The 26,637-nt window shown below is 51.1% G+C and overlaps 1 protein-coding gene across 12 annotated transcripts in view; it reads left to right on the forward strand.

Moving 5' to 3' along the window:
* The window catches only part of NPRL3 (NPR3 like, GATOR1 complex subunit), a 43,858-nt gene that overhangs the window by 6,589 nt on the left and 10,632 nt on the right, over nucleotides 1-26,637 (forward strand). For 5 of the 12 annotated variants that reach the window (XR_009256417.1, XM_058709959.1, XM_058709961.1 and 2 more), the window contains 6 exons: nucleotides 4,498-4,536; nucleotides 7,871-8,000; nucleotides 9,879-9,953; nucleotides 16,317-16,470; nucleotides 18,991-19,072; nucleotides 26,444-26,581. Coding sequence is in view for 11 of the 12 variants with exons in the window: in XM_058709959.1 (XP_058565942.1) it covers nucleotides 4,498-4,536; nucleotides 7,871-8,000; nucleotides 9,879-9,953; nucleotides 16,317-16,470; nucleotides 18,991-19,072; nucleotides 26,444-26,581 (618 nt within the window). In the remaining variant the exon portion in view is untranslated. Of the gene's footprint in view, nucleotides 1-4,497; nucleotides 4,537-6,654; nucleotides 6,795-7,870; nucleotides 8,001-9,878; nucleotides 9,954-16,316; nucleotides 16,471-18,990; nucleotides 19,073-26,443; nucleotides 26,582-26,637 lie in introns of all 12 variants that reach the window. The other 7 variants (XM_058709960.1, XM_058709962.1, XM_058709967.1 and 4 more) reach the window with 3 other exon arrangements.

A 26,637-nucleotide genomic window follows, 5' to 3' on the forward strand; every position in this document is an offset into this window, starting at 1 on the left:
GGAAATGACCACGTCTGCTTTACATTCATTTTAAGGCTTAGTAAATGGTACTACCAGCTAAAGGAGGGTTATAAATTGCCTGCCCTCGGTGCCTCTAAACACAGCTGAGGCCTGCATGCAGTAAAGGACTCAGCTTCAACTGTTCCATGGCAGAATAGCTGAGGTCCCTTCCTGGGCCTTTGCCATGGCGTGAGCTAGCACTGTCTCCCTCAGGCCTCTTGACAAGACACCATATCCGCCATGGTGTTGTGCAGTTCCACAATTGTGGTTTTTACCCTTTTTTGTGAGGGTATATGGGGCCTCTGGCATGTCCAGTGACTGTCTCTGAGGGGAGCAAGCTTTGGAAGAGAGACCAGCAGGAGAGGGCAGGGGGTGTGGGGGATTAGTGGACATCCCATGTTCTGTTTGATGTAGAAGGCTGTGGTCTTCTTGTCCTCTGAGGTCGGCCACTTGGAACAAACTCTCGTTTGTTACAGGTGCGTAGAAAGCACTTTGCTCCTTCTCGTGGGGTGGGTGCATTTTGTCTTCTGCCTGCAGCATAGATTCATCTAGAACAGGGCTGGCCTGCCCTTCTCCCTCCAAGCTCCATAGGTTTGAGGCTCGGGCCGCTGAAGCAGAAAGCGCCGTTGGAGCAGTCTGTGTGGCTTTCCTAGGAGGCTGGCAGCACCTGAGCCCTGGAGTTAGCTCTCGGAGGCCTGTAATAAAAGACTAAGAAGATGTTTTTTAGGGAATTATTTTCATATGTAGCATACAGAAGGGGAAAAACCATAGGAAGGGAGCGAGGCATTGTGGGTCTATCAGAATTCTCTGATAAGCTTGTTCAGTAAGAAGAGCAGGTTCCTTATACTCTGTCTGATTAAACTTAAGAATTACTTCATTTGGTAATTTTAGCACATGACAGCACTCCCCGCCTGCTGTGTTTTCAGAGATACTGGTTAATACCCAGCTTTTTTTTGTCCCGTTGGCCTGCCAAAGCCTCTGACACCTGGGGGAACCCTGCTGTGGCTCAGACATCTTCCAAAGCAGTACGATTAAGGTGCATCGTACCTTTTGTCTGTGTTCTCCTTGATTGTCTTCTCGAAGGGGCTTTTCTTCTGAAACCAGGAGAATGGTCCTGAGCACTGTTTTGCTAGATTGAAACGATGTTAACAGGCCGCTTGTGTGATGTGTGCGTGTGGTGGAAGACGTCCACGGCCTCAGAGAAGTGAGAATGCAGACCTTTGGTGCCCTGTGTTAAAGTCATCATTTAAATTGAAATGAAATGAAATTTAGTTCCTCCATTATACTAGCTGCGTTTTAATTCTCCGGGGCCACAGGCAACTCATGGCTACTGTACTGAATGGTTCAGATTTAGAGTATCTCCACCACTGTAGAAACTTCTGTTGGACCGCACTGGCTTAGAGCGTGTGCTGGTTTTATAAGGTGAATCATTAAGATGATGTGTTTCAGGGGCGCCTGGGTGGCTCAGTCAGTTGAGTGTCTGACTTCGGCTCAGGTCATGATCTCACAGTTTGTGAGTTCAAGCCCCGCATTGGGCTCTGTGCTGACAGCTCAGAGCCTGGAGCCTGCTTCAGATTCTGTGTCTCCCTCCCTCTGCCCTTCCCTGCTCATGCTCTCTCTCTGTCTCTCAAAAATGAACAAACGTTAAGAAAAAAAAAAAAAAAAAAAGATGTGTTTCAGGATATAAAAATTAATTGTCAGGTTAACAAAAACTTATATAGACTTCAGTAGGAGGAGAAGAATAAAATGGATATTGTTCATTATCTTTAAGGTTTGAAATTCAGATTTAGAAACGTTGTAGTGTTTCTGTTGGATGAGAGTTAGGGACCACAGAGGTCATGCTTCATAGCATTATGCAGCCCCGACACTGGCAGGGCAAAAACCATCAAGAGAGGTCTTGGAGAAAGCCTGGAGTCTGTCACAAAGGCACGATCCCTCCCAACGTGGAGTGTTCTGGGCACCGTCTTAGAAGGAGAAGCTGGTAGCTTGGAGGAGAGTTGACTTTATTTCAGAACACTCAGAAATCATTTTACTTTAAAATTTGTGTGTGTGTGTGTGTGTGTGTGTGTGTGTGTTTGTGCGTGAGAGAGAGACAGAGCGTGAGCAGGGCAGGGGCAGAGAGAGAGGAAGGCACAGAATCTGAGGCAGGCTCCAGGCTCTGAGCTGTCAGCACAGAGCCCGACGCGGGGCTCACACTCACAAACCATGAGATCATGACCTGAGCCCAAGTCGGACGCCCAACCGACGGAGCCACCCAGGCGCCCCAGAAATCATTTTACTTTAGACATCATCCAGAAGACCTCGGAACTGTGAAACCTTTTGATTCTCGGTTGGCCTTGAGGGGGTGGTGGGATCGGATGGCACTGCTGCCCTCCTCAGCGACTTGGCCACCTTTCTCTAAGCAGTGGGTCCAGCTTTTTGGCATGTTCACACCCTCAGCTGGATGAGAACCTTAGCCAGGCAAGCTGGGTACTCCACACCAGGTGCACGCGGGGCTCCACCGGGCCTCTCTCCACCAGCTTTGCTTCTACTAGCGTGCAGCTGGACATGTGTTAGAGCACTGCTGACGCTTGGATGCCCCTTGTGCAGGTGGGCTGGCGGCTCAGTCGGTTAACCGTCCGACTCTTGATTCCGGCTCAGATCATGGTCGTATGTTTTATGGGTTCGAGTCCCGCATTGGGCTCTGGTGCTGGCAGTACAGAGCCTGCTTGGGATTCTCCCTCCCTCTCTCTCTCTGTCCTCCCTTGCTCATGCTTTCTCTCCCCCACCCCCCCCCCCCAGAAATAAATAAATAAATAAATAAATAAATAAATAAATAAATAAAGGTGCCCCTGTTTCCTAGAGCTGAGGTCACTGTACGGAATGTGGATAAGCAGTGTTGTCCCCAAGCTTGGGCATCCCCTACCCCTTTCCTGACCCAGTCACTGAGTCTACACTGGTGTGTCCACACTGGCACATGCCTGCAGGCAATGTGTTGGGACGAGTGCAAGTTCAGGGTTCCAGGTGTGACTCTCATTTTGCATCCTACGGTATGATCTTGGGCATGTTTCTTAGACCAGGAGCCTCAGTTTTGCCTCTTTGTAAGACGCTGAGGGTGGCAGGGCACCTCTGCCTCCCCCTCGCAGGTCTGGGTATCATGGGAACATCTGTGCCTTGGGGAGAGTACTTGTTGGTGGCTCTGCCTCCCTCAGAGGTGCAGACACTAGTTCATAAGATACGCCACTGAAGGGGGGAGGCAGGGAGGGGGGCGGCGCCTGAGTGGCTCAGTTTGAGTGTCTGACTCTTGATTTCGGCACAAGTCATGATCTCACGGTTTGTGGGATCGAGCCCCACGTCGGGCTCTGTATTGAGTGTGGAGCCTGCTTGGGATTCTGTCTCCCTCTCTCTCTGCCCCTTCCCTGGTCACATTCCTTTCTCTCTCAAAGATAAATAAATGAACTTAAAAACAAAACAAAACGAAACATGCCAGCGGGGTCTGACCTGTCACCTCCACAGCCCAGGGTGGAAATAAGCCCCAGATGCTTCTTCTCTTTTGAAACTAGAGGGATTTCGTCGAAGCTAAAGGTGGTAGGAGTTGCACTAGGGCTTCTAGGGATTCTGACTTGCTGGGGGATCTTGGAAAGTCCACAAAACATCTTACCCCTTTCTTACTATGTAAACTGATGAGCTGAAGTTTGGGAGCTGTTGAAAAAAAGGGCTCTTGGTTGTGTGTTTCTGTTGTGTGGGTCTTAGGCGTTTCTCAGTGAGAGCCGTGGGGAGCAGCAGGCCCAGCAGGGTGGCACAGCGCTGTGGCAGGCTCTTGTCCCTCCAGTGTTGTCTCCACTCTGGGGTCTGGCCTACTCTCTGTTTGCAGGGTACTGGGAAAGCAGCATGTCCGAGAACACAGGCCTCTGCAGACGAACTTGACTCTTTTAAACATACTCTCTGAAAAACTAAAGTTCATAGCACAGAGGCCTCATCCATCACGTACAGATTTGCTGCCGAAGGGCCTGCCGTCCTGTGCTGTGCAGAGGCACGCTGAGTTTGGTTTTGCAGACAGTTACGGCATCTCAAGACGTGGGGCTGCGATGTTCACTGCATTCTACAGTGTTTATAAGGCTTTTCCCTGTGGCGATCTCCCTGGATCTTACTGAGATGGTTTCATCAGAAAGATTAAATGCTTGTGCATGGGTGTCAAGTGAATACGTGTGGTGTTGGGCTCTGACCCAGGTCTTCCAGCCTTGCTCTTGCTTCTGAAGACAGACACTCACTTGTGCTCAGTTTACATGTGGGACTTTCAGCTTTTGTGAGAAAACTGTGGTAAGTCTTCAACTTGGCGAGTGTCTGTGTCTTTTTTCTTGTCCGGTAAGTTGCTTAGCCTTGCCCTCAGCAGTTAATGCTTATGGTGGTACTTTTGCTAGACTTTAACACTTGTTTTAATAAAACAGCCTTGTAACTATTCATGATTTTTAAAATCAGTGTGTTTGTTTGGTCTTGATGGTCCTGTTCCCATTCCAGCGAGCCATGTCCTCCAACCGATGAGCGATTGGTTGCAGGGTAAGCCCAAGACTTCTCCGCCACCTTTCTGTCTTGATTCTTGCTGCCTTCTCTTCTTATAATTGTGCTTAACTGATTGCCCTCAGTGTTGAAAAATGACTAACGAGGCACACAGGCTCTGGCTTGGACCTCACTGCCTGATCCCCCATGAGTGCCCCTGCCCTTTCTCCACCTGGAGTTATTTAGCTATTCCACATTACCTGAGAGGCCAAGGCGAGTTTGGCTGGTACCAGGGAGACTTCTGGGACCAGGCATGCACGTAGACCTCCCCTCCTCCAGGCAGGCACCAGTGGCCCCATGAAGGTGGTAGGCAAGCAGGAACAGGCTCCTCCTCTCCCTAGCCAGCCTCCAAGAGAGACCTCTGATCGTTGCTTCTTCCCTTCATTTCTCAGAGGAGTTACAGGAGGCCTCTCTCAAGGGCTGGGTGCTAAATGTGGTCCTTGGGCTTAGATGCTGTTGTGTGTGCCCATTAGAGGCAAAAATATGTTCCTGTGGAGTTTATATGGCACTTCTCCAGGAGGGTGTGGGTAAGTGGGTCCCTCTGTCCCCTTGATGGGGCATCCCCCTGGGTGTTGGAGGTGCATAGAATATCCGTGAGCCCCCCAAAACAGGAGGGGGCAGAGATGAGTTCCCTTCTATGCTGCCTCTCCCTCCCCCCGGCCCTTTTTCTTTTTCTCTTTTTTTTTTTTTTTTTTGGCCAAGGCAGAGAAAAAGTCCTGCTCCTGAATATTCCGGCAGAAATAGAAGGTTTTCCCTGTTTTCCAGCTGGGCTAATTCATGTTAAGTGCTTTTATTTTTGGAAACAAATATTGTCACTTGTTTTTGTTTTACTTTGCTGTTTATGTCAGTTGTGTCCCCTTCCCCTAAATCTCATGACAGACTCTGTGACTTTGGGCGTGTTATGTCAGCACACACAGTACAGAAAGTATAAGCCCCTCAAGCATTTGCTAAAATCATGAATGTGTAATATTAGGCTGCAGTGAGTGGGTCCTTGTGTGGTCCAGACTAGCTCAGTCAGGCAGAGCAGCCTAACACCCTCCCACTCGCCACCCTAGAGAGGCCTCCTCGAAGGGCCACTCGGCGCAGTGTGGCTTTTAACTTCAGCAGTACATGGCTCTCCAGTTGGTTCCCTCTGTTCTGTCCTTTCTGAATCTAGAGGGGGAAGTGCTTTTTATTTGGCTCCTGGAAAGACACATTTTGGATTTGGATATTTATGAATGTGAACTGGGCCACTACTGTTTGCCTCTGAATCTCGGGACTCACCTCACAGCCAAACTTAGGTTCCTGGTTTGGTGGCTGAAGGCCAGGGCTGAGGCCTGTCTATGGCTCTTTGTGACAGAGCAGAGGTTTTTAGTGGAAACTGTGGGTATCACAAGAAAAAGCGAACCTTCTGGAATGGTAGGAAGTTGTTTTCCTATCCGTTATCACTGTCGGTGGAGGGGTAGTGTTTGTTCACATAGGGTGTGCAATGTTGGCATTGAATCAGTTATGAGAGCAGAAGTATTTGTTAGGGTTTTATCATTCTGAAGCCTTCCCTCACCGTCACTGTAACCCTCAGATGGGAGTTACAGGGCAGAGTGACCCATTTAGAGTTTTTGAAGAAAACATGTAATAATGCCTTTGGTCTAATACTCTGGACTCTGCCGTCTCTGGTTTATTCACTCCAGAGAGCGGTATTCCTGGGAAGGAGCGATGCACGCTGGGCAGCCAAGGGCTTGGGCTGTGGGTCCCAAGTTTGCCAGAATGTTTCTGACAACATCGGTGTCAGGAGGTCCAACTGCAGTCCTGACTGTGCAAGAGGCAAGGCAGCCCGTTCTGACCAACCCCCCTGCATCTGGTTTGTGTGGATACCTGGAGGACCGTGTTGGTCCTGGAGGAAGGCTGGAAGCCACCGTGACCAGCCCCCCTTGGCAGTGCTAGGCCCGGCCTGCCTGCCGCGGAGGTGCTGCCTGTCTTGCTTTTGTCCGCGTGGTGGTTGAGCACCACAAGGTTCTTGCTCCAGGCTGGTTCCAAGTTAGCCTCTAGTGTTAGACATTGAGGCCTGCCGAGTGTAAGGAGCCCGAAGCAGCGACCCCCCCTTCCTAGATCATTTTATATCAAAGTCATTTGCTCTTTCAGGGCTGAACTGCAGCAGCAGTCCACAGCAGACCTTCCCATTTGGAGTGTTAAGGTGTTAGTTGCCTCTTCCCCCCATGGTGGTTCCTCCAGGAGAGAGACATCCGGCGCAGTCCCTGATTCACTGTGGCTCCTCAGCGAAGGTCCAGGATGCACATTGCGTGTCTGTCCTCGTTGCCCTATTCGGGACTTTAGGGGTCTCCCTGCCCAGGGGTAGAGTGTGGTCTTAGGGGAAGTGGAGCCCCCTTCCCCAACACAGTGTGCCCTTCTGACCTGGATGTTAGAAATGCTTTTTCCAGGTGGAGAAATGAGCACCGGTCTTGTCTCCCTTCTGGCTCCAGATCATATATGGTTCATCACTGTTTCTAGAGTGCAGGCCCCTGGAACCTGGGCTCTGAGATAAGACTCGACACTGCACCCCCCAGCAGTCTCCTCCCTGTGGTGCCTTTCCCTTGTCTGGACCGCTTTGGGCAGGAAGGAACAGGGCCGCTGGTGGGGAGACACAAGGGTGCAGATGCATCTTGAAAAGGAGTGAGCTCTGCAGTTTTACAGAGATTGTATCCAGACCTGCTGTCGCACTGCAGCCATTCCTCCTTTTCCATGGCATCCAGTCCTGTGTGCCCCCACATTTCTGTCATATCGTTGGTTCTGCATATTTTGCATATCTTAGAAGTTTCATCCCTAGTAAGAACTCAGATGAGGAAACAGCCAGACAGCCGTGCTGTGAGGAAGGTAATTAACACACTGTAGTTAGTGTTGTCCCCTCGCCCTTCATACACCTGGGGATGGGAGGTCCTGGGGGTTGTGGGGTGCAGCCTGGCAAACCTGGGCCAGTTGGGGGAAGCCCCCGATACGTCTGTGAGCCTCAGTGAGTGGCTTCTCAGGGCAGTGCCAGCTCCAGCTGTTGTCCTCCCTTTAAAAGCAAACTGCAACTCGTTTCTGTCCTGAATTTCATAGAGCATGCCGAGAAATGACAGCATGTGCCTTCAGCCTATGCTTCTCATGCCTTTTACCTTGTAATTCTGGTGATTTTATGTCCCTGATCTTGGGGATTGCTTCAAAAGGGAAACTGATAGAAATCTCCAAGTCAGCAGTGGGGGTTGACCACTCCACGCACGAAGCTGCCATGTCCTGAGACCTTTCCTCTCTGAGGGCAGGTGGGTGTGGTGCTGTGACGCTTTGTTTACTTATTTCCACTCTACCCTTTTATAATTTTAAGGTTTTCGGATGTCATTCTGGCAACAATTTTGGCAACCAAGTCTGAAATGTGTGGCCAAAAATTTGAACTGAAGATTGATAACGTGCGGTTTGTTGGGCACCCGACACTGCTGCAGCATGCTCTGGGGCAGGTATGGCCCTCCCGGGGCAGGTAGGGTTCTCCCCGGGAAGGTATGGTCCTTCCGGGGCAGGTGGGGTTCTCCCCGGGCAGGTATCACCCTCCCTGGGCAGGTAGGGTTCTCCCTGGGCAGGTATGGCCCTTCCTGGGCAGGTAGGGTTCTCCCCGGGCAGGTATCGCCCTCCCTGGGCAGGTAGGGTTCTCCCTGTGCAGGTATGGCTCTCCCCAGGCAGGTAGGGTTCTCCCTGGGCAGGTATGGCCCTCCCCGGGCAGGTAGGGTTCTCCCCAGGAAGGTATGGTCCTTCCTGGGCAGGTGGGGTTCTCCCCGGGCAGGTTTGGCTCTCCCCGGACAGGTAGGGTTCTTCCCGGGCAGATATGGCCCTCTCTGGGCAGGTAGCGTTCTCCCCGGGCAGGTAGGGTTCTCCCCGGGCAGGTGTGGCCCTCCCCAGGCAGGTAGGGTTCTCCCCGGTCAGGTATGGCCCTTCCTGGGCAGGTATGGCCCTCCCCGGACAGGTATGGCCTTCCCAGGCAGGTATGGCCCTACCTGGGCAGGTAAGGTTCTCCCCGGGCAGACATGGCCCACACTGTTTCTGAGGCCCTTGGGGAGCCTGTGGCCCACGCTGGCTCTGGTGAAGGCAGCCTTTGTGCGGCAGACCTGACCTGGTGCTTGCTGTCCGCTGCCACTCTCACAGGCCTCCTGTGGTTTCAGTTCTTGCCCCATTCAGGGTCTCTCCTGAATGTGGCCTTCCCTTTTATATCTCAGATGTCTGTTTCTAAAGTGGTGCAAGTATTTTTTTCTTACTGTTAGATGATACCATAGCAAATATTATTAGTTTAGTTCTTTCTCTTGTGCTAAACCCTCTATGTGCATTCTGTGATGAATGAAATGGTACAGTACTGAGGGGTTTTAACAAGATCCAATGTACCATCACCCAAGGGAATTTGCACACCAGAACCTGCCAGTCAGTCCTTTGCACTCAGGCAGAATCAGGTCTTTGATAAGACAGTATAAGATTTAGCTCCATTTATATGACCCAGAAATTGCAGTCCTCAAATCTTTTCCATGAATCAGCCCATGGAAGGAGCTTCTGAGGCAGTTGGGGGTGCCGGGATGTGGGGCCATGCACCAGGCCCCACGGGTGGCATCCTTCCTCTTTACCGAGGCCCCTGGAGACAGGGCTCACAGGGCTCAGTCCCCACTGATGACCTGTGAGTGACAGAGGGGAGATCTGACAGCTTGTCAGGAGTTATACCCTACAGAACTGGAGTGGCAAGCAGGGATGAAGAGCCGATTTGGGATGACCCAGGGAGATGTGCACTCCCTCCCCTCCCCCGCCCCCCCCCCCTCGGCCGAACTCCTATGCCCCCTGGTGGCAACACTGGTATTCACCTTGGTGTTTGTGAACTGGGCTGGCTGGCTGGATGACAGAGCAGCAGCTTGGTCTTTGCTGGCTCTGAGCATTATCTTGTCTCTTAATTGCCCTGAGTGGTTGCCATACTGGGCCGAGATAGCCTGGGAGGACCCAGGTTGACACTGAAAACACCACTGAGTGACGAGAGTCTTGGCAGAAAACACCCCATTTGCTTGAGCCTCTCCCCATCTTGTCTCGTGTGGACACCTCAGCTCACCTCCATTGACTGGGGTAGTCTTGTCACTTTGGGTCATAGCACCGACCTTCCCACTCTTGTCTCAACTGTGTCTCAGTCTGTCTATGCCGCCAGTGCTTGCTTCTACAGGGATGCTGATCACTTCTCCAAGACCCTAGGGCTCTGTTTTTCTCAGGGTTGGGTATATTCTGGAACCTTTTCCCATGCCTGAAGAATAGCACTAAACAAGATATTTCTTGGAACATGGTAACTCTCATTCATTAGAATTACGTTTCTTCTACAGGTCTCAAAAACCGATCCATCTCCAAAGAGGGAAGCTCCCACCATGATTCTTTTTAATGTGGTGTTTGCCCTGAGGGTGAGTGAGTGTGCAAATGGCTGAAGAGCACAGGTGGGTAGATCAGGGAGGAGGGTCAGGGAAGAGTAGCAGCAGCTCACTTCTGGTGAGTGGTTGGCTCCGAGCTCAGACTGCTGAGCTGACCCAGCTACTGCCAAGCTCCTCCTGAGCTGCTGGAAGAGTTTACCCTTGGTATGCTCCCCCTTCCCCCTTTTGTTTTATTTTTTTTCTGGATAAAATACACATAACAAAAATTTACCATTTTGACCATTTTAAAGTGTGGTTTGGTGGCGTCTAGTAACCACGTTTTGTAACCACTGTCAGTTCCAGCACGTTTTCATTGCCCTAAAAGGAGAACACTTACATCTCATTTTCTCTCCTCTCTCAGCCCCTAGAAACCACCAGTTTACTTTCTGTCTGTGGATTTACCTATTCTGCATTTTCATATAAATTGGATCCTATAATACGTGACCTTTGGTATCTGGCTTCTTTCACTTAGCATAATGATTTTGAGGTTCACCCATGTGGTACCATGTGTCAGGACTTTCTTCTTTTTTATGGCCAAATCGTATTGTGTTATATGGATGAACCACAGTTTATCCATTCATCTGTTGATGAATGTTTATGTTGTCTCTGCTTTTTAGCCATTAAGAACAATATATGTTCAGGGTGCCTGGGTGGCTCAGTTGATAAGCATCTGACTTCGGCTCAGCTCATGATCTCGTGGTCTGTGAGTTCGAGCCCCGCATTGGACTCTCTGTTGTCAGCACAGAGCCCACTTCATATCCTCTGTCCCTCTCTCTCTCTGCACCTTCCCCGCTCGTTCTCTCTCTTTTTCTCTCTTTCTTTCTCTCTCTCTGTGTCTCTCAAATAAGTAAATAAAAGAATAATATATGTTCAGCAATACAATATTATGAACAGTGCTGTTACAGACATTTGTATCCAAATGTTTGTGTGGACACGTTTTCATTTCTCCTCGGTATACCGTGCACACCTGGGAGTGGGATTCCAGGGTCATATGATAGCCTTTGGAGGAAGCACCAGACTGTTTTCCACCGGGGTGGTCCTGTTTTACATCCCACCAGCAATGTGTGAGCATTCCAACTTCTTGACCTCCTCGCCAACATTGTTATTTTCTTTTATGTGTATATATGTTTATGTGTGTGTGTGTGTGTGTGTGTATATATATTATATATAATATATATATACTATATATTATATATACGTAAGCTGATATTTTCTTTAAAAAATTTTTTTTTAATGTTTGTTTATTTTTGAGAGAGAAAGCACAAGCAGGGTAGGGGCAGAGAGAGAGGGAGACACAGAATCTGAAGCAGGCTCCAGGCTCTGAGCTGTCAGCACAGAGCCCGATGCAGGGCTCGAACTCAGACTGCGAGATCATGACCTGAGCCGAAGTCGGATGCTTAACTGACTGAGCCACCCGAGCACCCCTTTAATTAACGTTTTAGTAAACATCTTCAGTTTACCAAGATCACCTTTTCAGAGGTCCATCTATAACTTCACATGTAACATAAGAACCTTGCAACAGTATTCACACATTTCTTCTCTCTGCTCTCTGTGCTACCTTGTCCTGCGTTTTACTTTGCCTGTATTGTAAACCCCACAGGATACTGGTATTAACTGTTAAGAGACATACGTAATAAGAAAGAATCACGTGTTCACCCTTACAGTCACTATTTGCGCTGCTCATTCGCTTCCAGATCCACATTTCCACTTGCTGTCATTTTCCTTCTGCCCGAAAGACTATACTTCTTGCAGTGGCGGTCTGCCAGTGATGAGTTCCTTCACCATTTGTGAGTCCTTGTCTGGCACTTGTGCGGGGGCTGGTGGACCCTGTGATGAGGACATCTCATCACAAGATGCAGGACCTTTCCTTTAGTCCTTGTGTGCTGCCCCCAGCTCGCCTCTCATACAGGTGAGCTTGCCCCCAGGTCACCATCCTGTACGGCTTCTGTCTGCCTCCTCCCTCTCTTGCCTTGCTCCTTTCTACCTTTCCATCTTCCTTTGTCCCATGTAGTTGCTTCCCCTTTGCAGAGTGGGTGGGGAGAAGGGAAGGGGAAGGCCTGAGACCGCTGGTCTTGTGCATTGTGCCTCTCCTCGCCCTGCTGGTGCCTCCTTAACCTGCTGTTCTTTGGCTTCACTGTGATGGAGGGAGGGATGGCCAGTCAGCTCACCCAAGCGGTCAGCTTCACCTGAACAGAAGAACCTAGAAGTTCTTCCCAGCTGAGTCTCTGGGCTGTGGTGTTTGGGTTTCCTCCCCTGCCAGGGTACAGCTCCTGACATGGGAGCTCGAACCTGTGAACCGTGAGATCATAACCTGAGCCAAAGTCAGATGCTCAACTGACTGAGCCCCCCAGGCGCCCCGAAACTGATAGTTTCTTAAGGCAGTTGCCAGTGCTGTCTGAAGTTGTGTCAGAGGAAATTTCTTTTCAATAAAGCTGTCAAAATATAAGGGATCCAAATAAGCATAAAAAGCATTCCTGGGTAGAAACTGGCTAATATTATGAAAGGACTTTAATTACCTAGAAAATTTATTTATATTTAGTAACTATTAGATAATGGAATTTCTCTGAAATATCTCACTATCAGTTTTCACCAAAATATTCAGTAGTTCTTTCTGTCTGGGCCCGTGTAATCTGCATGATGGCTTTTTACAGAAGTGTCCCAGACCAAAGTGACTGGATCTCAGTGACAAAGAAAACAGAAAACCTTCAGAGTGGCAGAAATGAGGCTGAGCAGAGAGGGCACCTGTAAAATTGGGTATCATTCTAAGTCTCAAGGTGCTTTTTTATGTTGAGAGTTTTTGTGTGTGTAGCCCATACCACATTCACTGCATGAATGGCTCAAAACCAAAATAATGTCAGAGAAAAGCTCCTTTATAATGGAGCTTAATTAAAAAAATTTTTTTTGTTAACATTTATTTATTATTGAGAAACAGAGACAGAGCATGAGCATGGGAGGGGCAGAGAGAGGGGAGACACGGAATCTGAAGCAGGCTCCGACCTGTCTGCACAGAACCCGATGCAGGGCTCGAACCCACAAACCACGAGATCATGACCTGAGCCGAAGTCGACACTTAACCGGCTGAGCCACCCAGGTGTCCCGGAGCTTAATTTTTTTTTTTGTTTTTTTGTTTTTGTTTTTTTTTTCCGGAGCTTAATTTTTAAAACAGGCCTTCTGGGGCGCCTGGGTGGCTCAGTTGGTTAAGCATCCGACTTTGGCTCAGGTCATGATTTCACCATTTGTGAGTATGAGCCCTGCGTGGAGCTCTGTGCTGACAGCTCAGAGCCTGGAGCCTGCTTCAGATTCTGTGTCTCCCTCTCTCTCTGCCCCTCCCCCACTTGCACTGTCTCTCTCTCTCTCTCTCTCTCTCTCTCTCTCTCTCTCTCTCTCTTCAAAATAAAACACTAAAAAAAGAAAAAAAAAAAAAACCTGCATGTTAAGACAAAATGATTGCTTAACAGTGGCTGTCCCTGAGGTGTGAGGTGCTAAGAGGAGACTTTTATTTTTATAGTTTTGGCATTTTCATAGTGTAAGTACTACCAGGGTCTGACTTGTGAAATGACATAATGCAGACATCCAGAGAGAGAATTCAAGTAAGAAACCAAAGACTAAAAATCCTGGCGAATGCTCTCCACGTGTCAGTACCGGCAGCCTCTGTGAGATGGGTGGTGAGAAGCAGCCGCGGCCCCGCCCTGGACATGGGCAGGCGGGCCCTCTTCTCTGGGGAACAGCCCTTGATAGCAGAATGTGTGACACCCTTGGATGTAGCAGTCAAGAAAACAAGTCAGTTTTGAAGTTGTGTGAAGACTTTTGTAATAAAAATGAGGCCGGAGGTTCATTCTGGTGGCCAGTAGTTGGGGAAGGGTTCGACAAAGTGGCGATTATTTTCCTGGCAATGCTGGGCTGTTAGAGTCAAGGAGTAGGGGAGGCCAGAGCCTGGAGGAGTAGAGAGGACTCCTGCCGGGTAGAAGCAGCAGGAAACGAGGTAGTGTAGGGCTTCGTGTAGCATAGGCCATGATGTCGAAGAATGGGAAGAAATTTCAGTAACGTAAAGGTTTGGTATTTTAGGGTAGACAGGTTTTTTTCCTCCTTTTTAGTAGTCTCATAAAAATGTATACTTTTGTTTTTTACTTTGAAAAGTTTTAAACCCCAGATCAGTGACAGTGGTTTGATAACCCTCTTATACCCGTCTCTGATGTCCCACAGCCGTCACCAGGCCATCCTGGCTTCTCTACCCCACCTGTTGCTCATGTGTTTCAAGTCCTAGACCTCATGTCTGTTCGCTTCTATGTACTTCAGACAACATCTCTGTAAAGTACGGACATTTATTTTATAACACGATACCCTGTCACACCTGACAAAATTGGCCATCGTTTGTTGTCACCTGGTGCCTAGTCTATCGAAACTTTCTTCAGTTGCCATATTTTTCCAGTTGGCCTGGACCAGGATGAAAACCTGTAGGTCTCTGCCAGCCTAGGACTCTCCTCTCACATTGTCCCACTGAATGTTCCATGTTGGGATTCATCTCATCCTGCTTCCTCTTCATTTCATGTATTGTTTGCAAATTGGACATTTGCTCCGAAGCCTCATTACATTTGGGTACATGTTTTGGGGAGCAAGAAAGTCTCACAGGCGATACCCTAAATTTCCTGCTGTTTCACATCACCTATGGGGCAAATGTGGCATTTCTCAGAGCTCCCACTCAAGACCAGGCAATTCCGAGGTGCTAGCTTTCCCATTGTGGCCACATAGCCTTGGGCTGTGCAGGTACCTGGAGTGGTACCTGGCCTGTGAAGCCAAACAGGACCCCCCAGCACACGCTGTCAGTGTAGGTCATCCGGCCTCGCCTGGGTGAACACACCCCCTTGCACGTCTGGGAATACGGCACAGGTGGGCTTGGACATCTGACTTAAAACACGGTCCTGTCCTAGCCAGTGGGATCTTGAGCATAGGGTCAGGCTCTCAGGTGTGAGTTGATTACTGTTCAAGGGAACAGCCATGTGCTCAGGATCATTCCCCTTCTTCTCTTGTGCTGCTAAGAGTATTTTGACATGGATTTTTCTAAAAGTATATGTTTTTTTAAAGCATGTGTACATACTTTATAACCTAGGCCCTCCAGTTCCATAATCTTGTGGGGGAACATTGTTGAGGGGCTGCCCTTGACACGAAGGGGCAGGGCTTCTGCCCGGTCATGGGCACAGCATTGAAAGCAGTGTCCAGTCCTCTCTCCAGCACAGGTGTGCTGCCAGGTGTGAGTTCTCTTTGCGAGCATGAAATCTGCCAGGAGTTTCGAAAATCTCTCCAAGTCCAGGTGATGAGTCTGGGTTGGGTTTTGGTCCAGAAGGCAGGCTGTGAACACCCTGAGGGCAGGGCCCTGCCTGCCAGATAAACAGGAGGGGAGGCAGTTCCAGAGGTTTTAATCAGCAGTACCACACGTCCCTTCTCCCACCTCCACCCCTAAGATGACTCAGCCGCCCTCGGCCTCCTGAAACACTGAGTCATGGTTGGCCAGTTATCTGCTCTGTGGAGCATCTTCAGAGACCCTACAGCTGCCTGCTCCACCCCTGGCCTGGGTGGGTGTGCCTGCCTGGCCTCACTGCGGTGTCTGATAGGTTCCAGAGTTAGCACAGGGGTGCCAGGGGAGCTTGTGGGGAATGGGTGGCCTGGATCCTGCCGACGACTTCTGTGAGCCATGCTTATTTCTGCTGGAAAGAGCCTCTTTTCCTGCAGACAGCGTGTTTAGTGAACAGTCGGTGTAGTGCTTCTGTTTAGTACACCCCATGTCACCTGTGTGATCACGTAGCCTGGTCCTGTCTACCAACAGTCAGCAGCACACTGGTGACCACACGCTGCCAGGACTTGTGCTCTGGGTAGGCTCTATCAAACTAACTGGAGAGGGAGGTACCGCTGTCGGGCATTGTCTCAGGTCTCACCCGAGAGAATCCCACTCGAGAGAATCCCGCAGCAGGTGGGTAGTGGATCTGTGCCTTCCGCTGCCCCAGTGGGCTACCTCTGTCCGGCCTGGAGTGGATGCCTGATCTGTACCATGCCATCCTGGATGGCCCTGGTGTGGGGCCCTGTAGCACGGGAGCCTTTCTCTGCTTATAGGAAATGCCTGCGTTCCCCCGCCCCACCAGCCAGGGGACCCCACAGAACCGTCTCTGCGTTACCATCCGGGCATCGATTCCCAGGATAGGGTGCTCAGAGCACTGGTGTTTCTGGGGACAGACCCCAGAGGGGACACGGGGAACCGGGGACAGCAGTGAACCTGGACAGAGTTCTTACACGGTTTGAGTCGGCTGTGCACGTGTGCTACGAGTGTGTGTGCTACGTTTGAGTCACGTGTGCCCTCTCTTGCAGGCCAACGCGGACCCATCAGTGATAAACTGCCTGCACAACCTTTCCCGACGCATCGCCACTGTGCTGCAGCACGAGGAGCGCCGCTGCCAGTATCTCACAAGAGAGGCCAAGCTGATCCTGGCGCTGCAGGATGAGGTGTCCGCGGTAGCTGATGGTGAGTGTGACAAGAGTCTCTCCCCCACACAACAGAGCAGGCAGCCTTCTGAGGCAGGGACCCTGATCCAGGTGTGCGGATGTGGAAACTGAGGCACCAGGAGGTTATGTGACCTTCACGTGATCTTCCTGGGGTGCACAGGAGGGTGCCCCAAGGATCACAGTTGGAAAGCAGCTCTCCTGACCTGATGCACTTAAATGGATTTCCCAGCCTCCACTGCCTCCCTGCCTTGCCCCAGCTGCTGCAGGATGGCTCTTCGTGCAGACTGGGCCTTGCCCACCCAGCCCTGCTCTCTCTGGCCATGTTTGCCTGTGGTGGGAGGACATGCAGAGAGGCCAGTGGGATCATCGAGCTGGCAAAGAGGGTGGTTTGCAGTTCTTTGATTTCAACTAAATTGATGAAGGACCTGATTGAGTTATCAGCTGACCCATTGAAAATAGTTATTGCCAGGGGCTTCTGGCTGGCTCAGTTGGTAGAGCATGTGAATCTTGATCTCGGGGTTGTGACTTTGAGCCCCCCATTGGGGTTCAAAAGAAAAATCTTTAAAACATTTTTTTGCCAGTAGATCTTTTTGTGGATTTTGGTATTTTGTAGATACGTCAAGGCACAGAGAAAGGCCTGCCTGTTACACATGCCACATCCATCTCAGGTCAGCGCCTGTACAAAGAGAGAAAGTAGAAATAGATTTGAAGGGGACCCCAGCCTAATCTTTTTTTTTTTTTTTTTAATTTTTTTTTTTTTCAACGTTTTTTATTTATTTTTGGGACAGAGAGAGACAGAGCATGAACGGGGCAGGGGCAGAGAGAGAGGGAGACACAGAGTCGGAAACAGGCTCCAGGCTCCGAGCCGTCAGCCCAGAGCCTGACGCGGGGCTCGAACTCACGGACCGCGAGATCGTGACCTGGCTGAAGTCGGACGCTTAACCAACTGCGCCACCCAGGCGCCCCTACCCCAGTCTAATCTTAAGCAATAAGTAAGAGTGATGATCACCATACGGGAAGTGTCCGACTCACGTGCGTTTTCAGTGAAAATTCGCTTTTTATCTTTGACAGCTGTCAAAATGTATAATCATGTTTTGGCAGATATGTGTTAATAACAATCCAGGAGGGTTTTTTTTTTTTAGTTTACTTATTTATTTTGAGAGAGAGAGAGAGAGAGAGAGAGAGCGCGCGCGCGCGCGCAAGCATGAGTGGGGAAGGGGCAAGAGAGAAGGAGAGAGAATCCCAAGCAGGCTCTGCACTAACAGTGTGGAGCTCACCTCAGGGCTCAAACTCTCAAACCATGAGATCATGAGGTGATCCAGAATCAGGAGTTGGATGCTTAACTGACAGGGCCTCCCACACGCTCCTAGAAGTTCTGTTTTTAAAAGAACATTCTCTTTAGGGTCTGTGACTTTATCACAGGAAATTTTAACGTTTATTCATTTTTGAGAGACGAAGCATGAGTGAGGAGAGGCAGAGAGAGAGGGAGACACAGAATCTGAAACAGCCTCCAGGCTCTGTCAGCAGAGAGCCCAACGCGGGGCTCGAACTCATAAACTGTGAGATCATGACCTGAGCCAAAGTCGGACACTTAACCAATTCAGCCACCTAGACGCTCCTATCACAGGAAATTTTGTAAAAATTCAATTTAACTACATATTTTTAAGGCATTTATGAGAAAGGATTAGTGAAAGACTTTTGATCATAAAAATAAATTGCATTAGGGGTGCGTGGGTTGCTTAGTTGGTTAAATGTCTGACTCTTGATTTCAGCTCAGGTCATGGTCTCACGATTTGTGAGGTCGAGCCCCATGTCGGGCTCTGCACTGAGCCTGAAACCAAGTTGGGATTCTCTCTCTCCTTCCCTGGCCCCTCCAAAATAAGTAAACTTTAAAAAATTGCATTAGTGTGAGTGAGTAGGATGAGGTGTGGCAGCACCCACTCACCAAATGGAAGGTGGCTCTGGTGGTCTCAGGGGACGCTTTGGGGGCTGCCAGTGACCTGGACTGTTCCAGTGCTGCAGGCTCAGGGGGCACCAGTGGTGACGTTTAAACACAAAAGTTCCTGGGGCGCCTGGGTGGCGCAGTCGGTTAGGCGTCCGACTTCAGCCAGGTCACGATCTCGCGGTCCGTGAGTTCGAGCCCCGCGTCAGGCTCTGGGCTGATGGCTCGGAGCCTGGAGCCTGTTTCTGATTCTGTGTCTCCCTCTCTCTCTGCCCCTCCCCCGTTCATGCTCTGTCTCTCTCTGTCCCAAAAATAAATAAAAAATGTTGAAAAAAAAAATTTTTTTAAAAAAATAAAAATAAAAATAAACACAAAAGTTCCATATAAAGACTGCAAACAAAGCAGCCTGAGTCTCATCTTCATTCAACTCGATGCACAGATTTTATAAAAAGCAGTAGGGAATGGTGTGATATTTGGTTTAAAATGACTTGCAATTTATTTTCAGTTAAATTTGTTTTTAAAGGTATTTTCCATTCCAACCTTGGCAAGTTTTCTTGCTTTGGAGTCTCTAAATTCTCCGTGTTACGATTTTTGCAGCAAATGATGGTCCTCAGTCCCCGTTCCATCACATTCTGCCCAAGTGCAAGCTGGCCAGGGACCTTAAGGAAGCTTATGACAGGTAAGACAGGTGGGTGGCATGCTTGGTGCATCTCCCTGTGGGCCTTGTTGCCTGAGCCGTTGTCCTTGGTGCCACTGAGATGGGGGTGAGAGAGCCCTTCTGCTGGGACAGTCCCTCCCAGAACTGAACCTGAAGTCACATGGGAGAGCCTGAAAGTGTTTTGCATCATCAGATGCAGGGTCAGCATGACACAGTGCCAAGTTCTGGGTCTGTCCTCTAAGACGGTGTCACTGTCACCACCTCCCCCACGAGGAAACTGAAGGTCAGAGGGTGCTCCTCCTGGCTCTGAGGGACTTGGGGCTTGGGGCCTGAGTGTAGGAGAGCAGCAGACATTTGCAGACACAGCAGAAGTTAACAGTTCCCATTATATTGGTGTTCCCAGCACTCTCTTTGTGGACAAGCGAAGAACCTCTTTTTAATGAGGGTCCACCACTCCTTGACGCTGGGTCTGCACTGCAGGTGGGAGGTGGAGAGTGGGGGTTGGGCAGGTGTCCAAGTGACAGTTCCCCTGAAAGCTTTGCCTTCCCACTCTACTCCAGGACTGTTGGTTCACGAGGAGCCATCACTCAAGCCGAGGGGACCGCATAGTGCCAGGCATGTTGCTGCACAGACGGCATGGAGGTGCAGGCTTCTCTGGGCCATGTCCTTGCATGCAGCCCAGTGCCCCCTCCTGGCCTTCTTGGGCTTCGTTCCATCCTGGTAGGCTCCATGCCACCCACCGGAGGTGTGCTGGATCTAAGAGTGTGGCCGGCGATACCACATGTTATTGGAGCGCAGAAAAGGTGGCTTGTCCAGCATCCTCTCCTTTTTTTTGATGTTAATAATTTTCCTGATCTTACCAATAATACATGTCCATTGTAGATACTTAGGAAATATAGAAAAATAAAGAGAAAACAAAGCCCGTCTGTAGTCCCATACCCAATGATACTTGTTATGAGCATTTTGGAAATTTTCATTCTTTTTGCCGTTTTAACTAAAGCTTTTGAAAGGCCACCTTTCAATCACCTTTCATCATCAATCACTTCCATCAAGTTTGAAAATCAGAGTGTTGAGTTTCTTTCCTGCTGTACCACCGCCAGTTCCCATTCTGGTGGCAGGATGCATTTAAGCAGACAGCCGTGTGTCCTGTGCCGTCCCTCACAGGTGGGCCTGAGGCACACACAGGTGGGCACAGACTGCCTTTCTCCTTTTACGCTGTACATGCGGCCTGCCTTTTGCCTTCGTAGTTGAACCATGTAGCTTAGACTCTCTCTGTATTGGCAAATAAGGACTTTTTCATTTTTCCTTTTTTTAATTTAATTTTTTTATTTTAGAGAGGGAGAGAGCAAGCGCAAGCGAGCATACGCATGAGTCGGGGAGGGGCGGAGGGAGAGGAAGAGAGAATCCCAAGCAGGCTCCATGTTCAGCGTGGAGCCCGATGTGGGGCTCGATCCCACGACTCTGGGATCATGACCTGAGCTGAAATCAATAGTCAGACGCTCTGCCGACTGAGTCACTCAGGGACTCTTTTTTTTTTTTTTTTTTTTTTCCCCCTGCATAGCCAGCCAGCCCTTCCCTTGGGCATTTAGTTGGTACCAGCCTCTGGTGCTATAAGACCTGCTGGTCGGCTCCGTGCACATGTCACTGTGTACGTGTGCCTATGTGTCTGCAAGGTAAATTCCCGAGAGTGGAATGGCCGGGCTGGAGAGGTAAAATGCACTTGTAATTTTGGTGTATTTCCCCGTTGGGGCTTGTGCCTCAGGCTGTACCCTCCCCCCCACTGGCAACACAGGAGATATCCCTTCTCTGGCTTTGCCCAGAGTCTTGGTGAACTTGTGGACCGTACCGGCGTAGTGGGTGGAGAATGGTGTCCTGGCACAGCTGTCTGCATCTTCACAAGTTCGCACATCTCCCTTTTCTCTCTGAGCTCTCCCCAGATCCCAGCTCATCTCTCTGTTGGGAGGAAGGGTGCCCTCATAAAGGAGGCAGAGCTGTCTTCTGTGACACAATCAGTTCCTTTGTCCTGATTTTGCTGACCGCTGGGTGTGGGCCTCTGGGCGTTAGGAAGTGGGGTCTCTAGTGTCGTAGCCACCCCGTCTCTTTCTCTCATGACGCCGCTCGTGATCACGTTGAAGCTGTCTCTGCAGTAGGAGAAGTGCTGCTCTCTGGCCTTGGGTTGGCTGGTGCCAGAAACCCCTTCTGTGAGGAGTGTTGCCTGCTTCTGAGTGGGACTCTGTACACCTCAGCTAGGGTTAGACCACAAGCAAAATTCAGCCTAACCTGGAGATAAAGTAAACGTCAAACCAGAACCACACTTACTATGTCTAAAGAAAGAACGGACTGCAATTTCTGATGTTTAAACCGCAAGTTGGAGGGAATGAAGTCCTGGGTAGTTGGCCCGCCTGTAGCGACTCAGAGCTTGAGGTGGCACAGCGCCCCCTGGTGGACATTACTTTTAAGGAGAAGGACCCTTTAAAGGTCCTTCTGGACCGGATTCCCTTTAAAGGAATCTGTTCTGGGGAAGAAAAGGCTCCCAGGGTCCCACTGTTGAGCAGTTGCCCTCCTTCCTCTAGCCCAGGCACCCTGGTGTGTTAGTGTTCAGGATCTTGTTTTCTCAGGGTGAACCCCCATGTACCCTTCCTGTTCTCAGACCCCACCCTGCTCAGGTTGTGGGTCCTGGGGCCCACCTCAGGTAAGCTGGCAACAGGGCCTGTCTGGAGGGAGTCCCAGGGACAGTGGTGCACTCCCCCTGCACCCTGTCCCAGCCTGGCAACAGCAGTGGCTCTGTGACTACCCAGGAGCCCCCCTGGCCTGCGGCCTTCCCTTTGCCTTGAGGTATGGCCTGGCCTGTTGCTGTAGGGTAGGCTTGCTTTGGAGCTAAGAAAGGGAGACTTGAGTTTACATGACTGATCTGGTAGAACAGAGCACAGAGCCGCCTTCTCCTATTGTCAACTTTCCAACAGGTTTCCAGAAAACCCCAGGGAGGGTTTTCTCGTAGCAGAAGTGAGAGGCCGGAAGATGTGAGATGTGGAGGCTAGAGGTTGGGGTGAAACTTCTCAAAGGAGTGGTTCTGGATTTGCTGTTTTAATTAAAATCCAGGGTTGTGGTGTGGCCGACTAGCCTGGTGGCCTTGTGCCCTGGGACCCAAGTGCCCATGAGTTTAGGCTGGCAGCATGAATCCCTCAGGAGCCTACCCTGACTGTTCTAGCACCTGTGTCTCTCCATGGAGCTTAGTGATCTCAGTGACAGTGTCCCACTCTTTTGTGTGACTGTTAGGTGGTGTCTCCCATGACATGAGGTCAGGGATACCCCTTCACTTTCTGTAACACAGACCTTGTGGTTGGCGCGTGGGGAAGCACGGCTTGTCCACTGGGTGGTCAAAGGAATGAACAAACAGGAGTCGTGTGATTGTGGATTCCGTGCTTTGATGAAGTGTTTGTTGCACCATTTTCAGAGTTAATGGGGCCTGTGGTGGGGCCAAGAGTCCTCAGAGCTTGGAGGAGCTGTCCGGGCCCTGGCCAGGCAGGTGGCACTGGGGACTCTGCGTTTGTTCCTTGCTGCCTCCCACTGCTGCCCCTCCAGAGCAGAGATTGGCCCCCGGACACCTCTGCTAATATCCCGGGAGTTTTACTCCCTTTGCCCGTAAAAAGCACATACATAGAAATTTCTGTTTGAAGGGTCACGGCGGGCCACTTGGTGCCTGCTTGCGCCTCTTGGATTGTGAGCAGCATCCGCTCCATGGACTAGGAAGCCTGGCTGTGTCTGGGACCAGAGTGGCCAGCAGGTGCTGGGCTGGCAGGGTGAAGGTTGCCTGCGAGGCCAAACAAGGGCGTTTGGCTATTAGCTAAAGGTTAGGAGTTGAAGTTCGTCCTCGGGCAGTGAGGTGTGAGGGTAATGGAGCAAGCTTGTACACAGTACATTTCCACCTGGGATAGGAAAGATAAGAGCGTGCCTTAGAGGATATGCACAGTCATCGCTTTAGGACTCGGGACTCTGGTAAGAGCATCTATCTCGCGTGGCAGATGGGGCTAGGCGACCCTATCTGGCCCAGAGCTGTGGGACGGGCTGGATAAGCCTTGCTTGGTGGGGGGGAGTGCTTTTTGCGCGGTGTTTCCGGACCAAACGTGACTGCCCTGGAAATAGAAGTACAAGCATAGCAGGAACCCAAACCCCTGCTCTGCCAAACACTTGTCTTGAAATTGTACTTTATACAGCATAGGAAATATACTCGTTAATAATGGAATCATGTTATTTGGTGACAGACGGTGGTGACTGCTCTTATGCTGGTGAACACTGAGTGATAAAGAGAACCGTCAAACACCTGAACCTGATACAGCAATGTATGTCAACTCTATTTCAAAGTTAAGAAATAAATAAATAAATGAACTGTAGCCTCAAAGATTTTCAGAGGGTGGGCTCCCTCTACCCTGGAGGCTTTAGGAAAAAAAACAAAGGGTACTTTGAAAACAGAGCCCGACCTTCTCTTCCCTCCTCTTGGCAGACTTCAGTGCCGCTCCTGGCTCTTGTCTTGCTGCAGGGGCACTTGCAGGGCTTCCCTGGGGGCTCCAGGTGGGTGGGTGTGCTCCTCCTCCTGACTCGTTCCAGGGATTCTTCACACTGCGTCCCAGTGTGAAGTACTCCATGGATGGAAGTTGCCAGTGGGTGAACAGATGCCTGGAAAAGTGGAGTAAAATCCATATGAAAACCAGGGAACCAACACGGGAGCGTCTCTCCCACCCGGAGAAGAGGACCCCATGCCAGTGTGTGCATGTACATGGCCTTGCCAAGCTCCTGGGGGAGCAAAAACAGCTACCTTTGAAATGGTAGGAATCTCAGTGTTGAATTCTGATTCTGTGGTGTTCCAGCTGCTGCTTTGAGCCATATCCTAAAGAGGACAGCTCAGAAATAAAAAGACTCTATTTTCAGTCCACCAGCCTTTTTGTCCAGGTACATAGTGAAACGGAGGAGGGGTCTGCACATGTAGCTTTGTCAGTTCATTCTCCCTGCAAGCCCTGCTTTTCCTCACTCTTCTCTTCCCTTTTGTTCATGGATGCTGAGACTCTCATCCACTGGAGCGCTCTCTCATCGTGTGAACTTGGATTCTGTAAGAGGCTGTTTTTCAGAGGTTGATGGGAGCTGTCCACCTGCAAAGACCCTTGCCCAAAACTTGGTGAGGCTCTGGGAGTCTCCATCTGCTCATATTTACTTATTAGCACTCCGTTCTCGAAGAACCCAAGAGTAGTATCCTCCTCTGGGACCTTGGGGAAGGACCCTGGGTCTCTTCCCTAGATCCTGACACTCACAGGGTTCACCCTGAGGGAGTGTGGCATCAGCAGTGACCCAACCTTCACCTTCCACACTCAGCCACAGCCTGTGGCCCCCACCCCTGCTTCCAGCGGTGCTCTGACCCTCCCTCTGGGGGCCACTCGGTGGTGCAGGTGTCCTGGGAGTGTGGCGTGAGTCTTCCTGACACCTCCAGGCAGGGCAAGCAGAGGGTGTTCTGGATCTCTGGGGTGGTTGGCAGTGAGCAGACAGTGGTGTTGGCAGGAATCCTAGGGGTTGTGGAGGTCACAGATGTGCTCTGCATTCTTCACACTTTTTTCTCACTGCACATTCCCTGTTTGAGAAACCTGATGGCCACGATGCTCCTGGCTCTTTGGGTGGACCCACGGGGAAGCTTGTGGTAGTCGGTCTGCTGCTTGACGTTTCAGGGAAGAGATGGTAAGAACAGCCTGTGGGTGCAGGCAGTGAGGGCCATAGCGCCTCCTGCTGGCACTGTGCGTTTGTGTGCCCCCGAGGGAGGTGTAAGACCAGGCAGGGCTCCCCCTGAGCCACGGCCTTCCCACACTGGGCCAGATGTGGGCATCTTGGCCTCTCCGGCCAGTTGGGAATGGCAGAGTGGGGTTGGAATGTGATGGGAAGAGCTGGGTCAGAACAGTGCAGGCCTTGGCAGTGGGCACACATCCCCTCTCTTGTCCACCTGCCAGGGGCGTGGTGAGCACCAGCCACGGGGGCTTTGCCCAAGCAGCCGCTTTTCTCTCTGTGTCAGACATCGAGTGCTGTTGGCACTTAGCCCCAGGGCTGTGCACTGGGCTGCGGGCTCATTCCGGCTGGCTTCTCGCTGGAGGGTTTCAGAAACCCCTGCTGAAAACAAGTCTTCTGTGTGTGGTTCTCTGGTGCAGGGCGTATGGGGCCACGTGCCTACCGTGGGGCCACCATGAGCGTGTTCTCCCGGCAGGGGCTCACTGAGAGGTAGTCCACCCAGAGTCAGTAGCATGTTCCTTGGGCCCCTTTCCTTCCTCCATTCACGAAATGGTTCTCAGTGCCCCCCAAGTACCCCACACTTTGCCAGCCGTGTGAGGAGCAGTTAGTGCAACACAGGAGCACACATGGTGACTGAATTCTGGTCGGGGAAACTGCATCCTGTGGTCAGGTGCTCAAGACACACGAATCTGGGGCTAGGGCCGGGTCAGAGCTCACCTCCTGGAGAAGGTAGTGCTTGAGTTGAACCCTGAGACAGGGAGGGAGCCGGGTCACCTGGAGGGAGTGCTTGAGTCCGAGAACAGCGGAGTTGTGGGGACGGTTGCGGTTGCAGGGCGGGGGACCAGATGGCCTGGGGTAGGAGAGGGCATCAGAGAAAAGTGAGCAGGTCACGTGGGGCTTCAGGCTGGGACTGCCGAGATGGGATGGGAGCCGTGGGGGTCTGGTGGGGGTCTGAGTGCGGGGGCAGATGGGGGCTGGTGCAGGGAAGGTCTGGACTTTGTACCTCCCTGCAGGTGGGATGGTTGAGGCGGGATATAAGAGAAAGGAGGAGTCAGGGACAGGGTTGTGGTGTTTGGCCCTGAAAGAACCAGATTGCTGTCACTGATGAGGTGAGGCCGAGGCCAGCTCGGGCCATTGCCGGGGTACACCTGGGCGGTGCTGACATCCACAGCAAGGTGGGCGCCGTGTGCTCCTCCCGAACAAGACGCTTGGGGGGACTTGGCACCCCCTGCCCTTCCTGTCCTGCCTGCCTCTCCTTTTTGGAGACAGCCCTTGCCCTGCCTGGCTGCTCATGTGTGGTGGGGCCTTCGGCAGGGGTGCAGGGGGCCTGGCTCTCTCCCCTCTGCACAGGAGGCCTTCACAGAGCGCTGGCACTCTGTTTGGACTGCAGATTCCAGGGCTACCCAGGGCTACGGTTCTGCGTTCCTAATGCATTTTCTTCTCTTGAATATACTGAGATCTGCAAAGATGATTGCTTGCCCCGGAGGGCGTCGCTTGCAGTTTCCTCTGACTGGCAGTGTGCCTGGAAGAAGCACCCTCAGGGGTTTTTGTGTGATCTGTGTGTCTGCTCAGAAGTTACCGTGTGGATTCTCAGTAGCACCTGACAGTCGCCGCGCCTGCTCTCTGCAGCCTCTGCACGTCCGGCGTGGTGCGGCTCCACATCAACAGCTGGCTGGAGGTGGGCTTCTGCCTGCCGCATAAGATCCACTACGCTGCCGCGAGCCTCATCCCCCCCGAGGCCATCGAGCGGAGCCTGAAAGCCATCCGGTGAGCACCTGCCCCTGCACACGCCCCTGGCCCCTGGCCCCTGGCCCCTCGCCCCT

Source organism: Neofelis nebulosa, chromosome 18, assembly GCF_028018385.1.
Source record: "Neofelis nebulosa isolate mNeoNeb1 chromosome 18, mNeoNeb1.pri, whole genome shotgun sequence".
In the NCBI taxonomy this organism is placed as follows: Eukaryota; Metazoa; Chordata; class Mammalia; order Carnivora; family Felidae; genus Neofelis; species Neofelis nebulosa.